Source organism: Nicotiana attenuata, chromosome 2, assembly GCF_001879085.1.
Source record: "Nicotiana attenuata strain UT chromosome 2, NIATTr2, whole genome shotgun sequence".
NCBI lineage: Eukaryota > Viridiplantae > Streptophyta > Magnoliopsida > Solanales > Solanaceae > Nicotiana > Nicotiana attenuata.
Window position 1 is genome coordinate 89,933,391 of NC_031990.1, and position 5,382 is coordinate 89,938,772.

The 5,382-nt window shown below is 35.2% G+C and overlaps 1 protein-coding gene across 1 annotated transcript; it reads left to right on the plus strand.

Annotated features, from left to right (window-relative positions):
- Positions 1,171 to 4,816, plus strand: LOC109214628. The gene is made up of 5 exons (XM_019378566.1): positions 1,171 to 1,467; positions 1,652 to 1,946; positions 2,018 to 2,136; positions 2,352 to 3,560; positions 3,843 to 4,816. Exons 2-5 carry the CDS (start codon positions 1,685 to 1,687, stop codon positions 4,500 to 4,502), a joined length of 2,250 nt encoding a protein of 749 aa, XP_019234111.1. The 5' UTR covers positions 1,171 to 1,467; positions 1,652 to 1,684; the 3' UTR covers positions 4,503 to 4,816.

Below are 5,382 nucleotides of genomic sequence, written 5' to 3' on the forward strand. Positions count from 1 at the left end.
ATTCATTGCAAAGTCTACAAGTTGGAGTTAATTTTAGTTGATAAGTAATGATTATATGACAGGTGAAGGGAAAAACAAACAAAGAGGAAAGACAAAGTTGAATCACTAATCTCTCCGTTTCAAAATATCATTTCCTATAGGAAATCGCTTAACAATATCGATCTCCTCTAAGTCTCAGCAAGATAACTTTAACAAGTTAAGTGTTTATTTATGAATGAATTTGAATTTAATTGCCTTCGTTGAACGTCTTATTCAAAAAATTAAATAAGTAGTCCGTATATTGATATCATATTTATTGTCATGTTCCAGAATTTTTGGACCCATTTCTTGGAATTGACTTTTCGAAAATGTAGAATATAGCATTAAAGGGTAAACACCAAGTGGGATGAGTGGGCCATTCTCTTTTTTCAGTTTATCTAACTTTTTTGAGGTTATATTTACTGTAATCTTTTTCTTTGAAAGTGTATTATATTTAAGACGATTATTAGTGAAGGATAAAAGGAAAAAGCATATTGTTAGAAACAGCACAGAAACCAAAAGGCCATTCTATTGAACAAGTTATATATAAACTCACAGAACTAAATTGACAAAGTACAAAATTTTTTTAAAAAAAAAAGGAAAAGAAAGAAAAAGCTTAAATTTTGTGCACTAACAATATATAAATTACTCGCACCCTGAGATAAAGTTGTCCTTTCATAGCTTCATATGGTAAATTAAAAAAAAATGGAAGAGCAGCCTATTATATCCAATTAAATTGGATTAATAGTGTAAAAAAAATTTGATCTAACTTTGGTTGACTAACACTGTAAAATTCTATACCATGAGGTTAACATGGACTTATTCATAACAAACATAATGAGATAACTTGCTATAACAGGTAAAATTTCACAAATAATTTAAATTTTCTCTACACTACCTATATATATAACAAAGCCAAATTTCTTATATTACAAATGTATACTTACAACATAAATCCTTTAGTAAAAGTAGCGTGGAAGTGGAGGTGTTTAAGTTTAACCATGGTTAGAAAAGAGAATAAAAAAGAGGAGGGAATAAACAAACTACGTCATGATTCAAAAAAACAGGGAAGGGAAGGAGGGACTTAATAGATAATTGCAGATCCCCAATAAACCACACCTCGTATTTTAAAACCCCACAAAGAGTAAGGATAGTGGACATTGCCTCGTTAGTCCTGAAATATAAAAACATATATAGATAGCCTTATTCATATTGTCATCTCCTGCATTTTCTTCCTCCCATTTCTATTCCCAAGGGGTAAAAGGAGAGTGAGACACACACATAGATAGAGTTGGTTTTCTGGTCTTTGGTCTGCTATTTTTTGCTTGGGAGTGAGTGACTGTAAACTAAAACCCCATCTCTTAGTTAGATTAAAAAGAGAGAGAGAGAGAAAAAGAGACAGATCGTCAGCACTGTTTCTTGAAATTTTTTCTTCAGCAAAATCATAAGGTAACTGAAATCATCTCATTCCATGAATCCGTATTTTGCGCTTCCATTGTACAAAGCACTACCTTACTTTTCAGCTCTCACTTGTTGGTCTGCAGTGACTACTCCTTGAGCTAAAGCAGTAGTACTTCTGTCGTTTTCATTTTTTAACTTTTGCAAAACTTGTTTATATTTCTTGTGCAACCAGCTTTAGAGAAAATAATATCAGTCTACTATCAAAATGGGCAAAGAGTGGCTGTACTGGGGCAGCAGTGGCAGTGGTACTAGTAATAGATCTACCCATAGAAGAAGAGGATCAAGAGGAGAAGAAGTAGCTCTGAATAATAATGAAGAAGCTCCTCCTCCAGCTGGTTGCATGTGCTTCCAAATCTTTGATTTACCTCATTTCCAGTTGGCTTTGAACCAGCAATCTCGTTCTTTCAAACCTCATTCAACTTCTTCTGATTTCCTTCAACAAGAACAAAAACCTTCTTTCCTCAAAGGTAACTTTTAAGCCTTCTTTTTGGTTATATGTGGGATTTTGACTTATTTTAGCTTCTTGTTAAAAATACAGGACTTGAAGCACCAAGAAACAGCTTGGACTTAGAAGAGCCTGTTGTGGAACAGAAATCTGTGTCAAGTTCATTGTCTTCATCAACCATGAAAATAGACGACCAAAATTTGAATATCCCGGTTAGTATAATTGTAACCGTTACCTTCATTATCTTGACATTAATATTTTAATAAGCATTTCATTTCCCAAAGTCTTAAAGATAGACTTTTTTTTTTTGTTGGTTGTTTGGGGGGGGGGGGGTGTTAATGTTTAATGTTCTTTGGAAGTTGAATGTTGTGATAATTATGATGCTGTTTGAACATTTAATTATTTTGGTCTACGTAAAATATTTCAGGTGGGAATTCAAATCAGAACAAGCTGTGATTCCAGATCATCAAGAGTGTCAACGTCAACCTCAAGAACAAGGACAGATGATATTTCATCAGAATGTAGCAGCACCTCCCCAGCGGGGACCAAGACTCCAACTCTAGTAGCTAGACTTATGGGTCTGGATCTTCTCCCTGAAAATAACTCCCCTCGTATTTCACTTTCCACTTGCAATAGTAATAATCCTCCACCAAAGTCCAAGAATGTGGTTAATAATCAGAGCAACGGCGGCCAGTCAAACAGAAGATTGAGCAACTTTGAAAGTAGTGATAATGGTACTCTGTCACTTCCAGAGACACCAAGAATATCTTCAGCTAGCAGGAGGTCAGATGTGGATCATTATCATCACAGGTTATCACTTCAAATCAACAAAGAGAATAACATGGGTGACGTATTTGAACATTCGGCTTATTCTACTGCTAGCAGAAATATGGCTAGGAATAGGAGGATGAGCAGCTATGAAAATAATGAGAATTACAACAGAAGTCCAGGGTATTATGCTAGGCAGATTGTGAAGCAAGTCAAAGAAAGTGTTAGCAGAAAAGCTGGTCATGACATTACTAACACAAGTTTCAGAAGGAAAGATGACCAATTAGCTACTGCTAAATATGATCATGATCAAGTTGTTTTGCTTAAACCAAAGAAACAAACATCCAAGGTTTTAGCCAAATTACACGGAGATGATCATGATTTTAGCCCAAGCAAGCAAACAACTCCTTCTTGCTCACCTAGGTTCAGATTCTTGGAGCCCAAGAGTACTAAACCAGTCAACTCATCCACGGCAAAAAGTCAAACTTCTCATTCTCCTAGATTTTCACCATTATCTCCACTTCCAGAGAACCCCACATTACCAGCTAAAATAGTCACAAAGCCCAAGACTCAAAGTTCACAACAAGAGCTAGTGAAACAGAACCACCATTTACAGCAGAATGCTACTCAAAAGGGAAAAGGTGACAAATGCCGCAGTAGTGCACATCCTAAGAAGCCACCGCAAGCTTGTGATGCCATTCGTAGCAAGAAAGAGGAGCCATTTGTTCGTTCAGCAGCAGCAACAAATAAAGACAAGAAGTGCAAGAAAACTCCATTGTCAAATCAACTTGTTAACAACAGCGTTCCCACCATTTTGCCACTAAAGAAAGACCCTTCTCCACCACCCACCAAATTACTCATTAAACAGGTAATACAAATGTTCTTACTATACTTTTACTATTTGAAAGTCAAAGATATTCTTCCCAATGACCAAAAATTTTCAAATATTTGAATCAGCTTTTAAATACGTATGAGGTTTTTATGTTCAAATTAACATTGAAATTAAATTGTTTGACTCAAATATTTTCATCGTTACATAGTTCTTTAATTTTTCAAACTTAGTAGGATTAATTAAATCTTGTAGTTTTGAAATATGAGTAAATTTTTCTCATGACATTTTGTGCATTATTTTTTTTGTTTGTGGTGACAGTCACAGCAGCAGGGATCAGATACGCATCCATCGAAAAGGAACACACAGTTATCTAGTAGTTCGAGCCATACGTACAAGCATTATAACCTCACCACGAAATTCCAAGAAATGAACCGCGACACATGTAACGGTGCTACCATTTCCGGTGATGGAGCCGAATTTCAGTACATTCAGAGAATACTAAAACGTACGGGTATCGACAAAAGTACTCCCCTGTCCTTAGCCAAATGGTACTCTGACTCTCACCCTCTCGACCCTTCCATTTTTCACCACTTTGAACTTTTTCACCTCCCCATCACCACTTCCATTTTCACCACCCCGAATTCTACTTTAACCTTGAGGTGTAACAGAAAGTTAATTTTCCAACTTGTGGATGAGCTCCTAGCTGAAATCTTGAAACCATATTTTAATTTCAAGTCAAGCCAACGTTGTCAAATGAATGGGAAGGAATTGGTTGACACATTGTGCATGAGAATACGAAGCTTCCCTTCAGCTAATTGTCAAGTTCTTGAAGATATTGATGCATTGATTGACAAAGATTTGCAAAAAACAGAGCTTGATACTTTTCAAGAACAAGTGGAAAGCATAGTAAGTGAAATTGAACGTGACATTATGGAAGAAGTAATGAATGAAACGGCGTACAATATTGTAACAGTGTGAGGGGAAAAAGAAGAAAAAGGGTAAAGAGAACAAGGTCTGACGAAGGTCACATGGGAGATTCACGTGACGAGATGCCATTCGTTTAAGGATATGGGACCAATTAACTTTCTCAAAGGTTGGACTGCTTGCGCCTTGGAAAGGGCAAACAAAACTGGGGGTTAGAGGGGTACACATGGGGTCGTAAAAGTGATACGTATACTAGTTGCTTTTTCCATTGTATGTAATTAATTACGACTAGTATATCTGAATAAACAATTCATATTATTTAAGTTCGCTTTGTTTTAATCTTTTTGGGGTTAGTCCCATGCATGTTCTCAATTTAATTCCTGTTATCAAACGGATATTATTATAGATCTTGAATCTTATTCTTTGGCGAGATGCATAGACTACGTCAAGTCTAATCTCTTTAAAATTGTTCAAAAAAATTAGTACTTATTAGTAGTGAAAAAATTTCAATTCAAAATGTAGTATCAAGTGTTGCTGTTTCAAATTCCAATGACTTATAACAACTTCAATCATTTGCATCTTATTATTCGTTATTCTTTTTTGAAATATACGCGAAAGAAAAATCTTTCAAGTTTAGCATATCATTTTTTGTTAAAAGAAAAGGATTTTGTTGAGATAATAAGTAGATCGATCATAATAAGCTCTAAAAGGAAAAACTTTCATGCAAAACAGAAAAAACAAAAAGAAAGCGACAAAGTCTATGTTGCGTTAAACACATGCAAGTGATAGATATATTGGACCATTTATGAATGTTTATTGTAGGGAACAAGATTAAAACTGTAAAATTCGAGAGGTAAAAAAGTGTGTCTCACTCTTATTACGAGTTGCATGGTGGGATGTGTAGTACAATAGAATTGGAAGGATTTGAAGACAA

Bases quoted from the DNA above. Each gene is read 5' to 3' on its own strand.
- LOC109214628 (XM_019378566.1), top strand. From the start codon at position 1,685: ATGGGCAAAGAGTGGCTGTACTGGGGCAGCAGTGGCAGTGGTACTAGT. The intron at 2,137-2,351 runs GTTAGTATAATT...AAAATATTTCAG, and splicing joins ACCAAAATTTGAATATCCCG to GTGGGAATTCAAATCAGAAC. The intron at 3,561-3,842 runs GTAATACAAATG...TTGTGGTGACAG, and splicing joins CCAAATTACTCATTAAACAG to TCACAGCAGCAGGGATCAGA.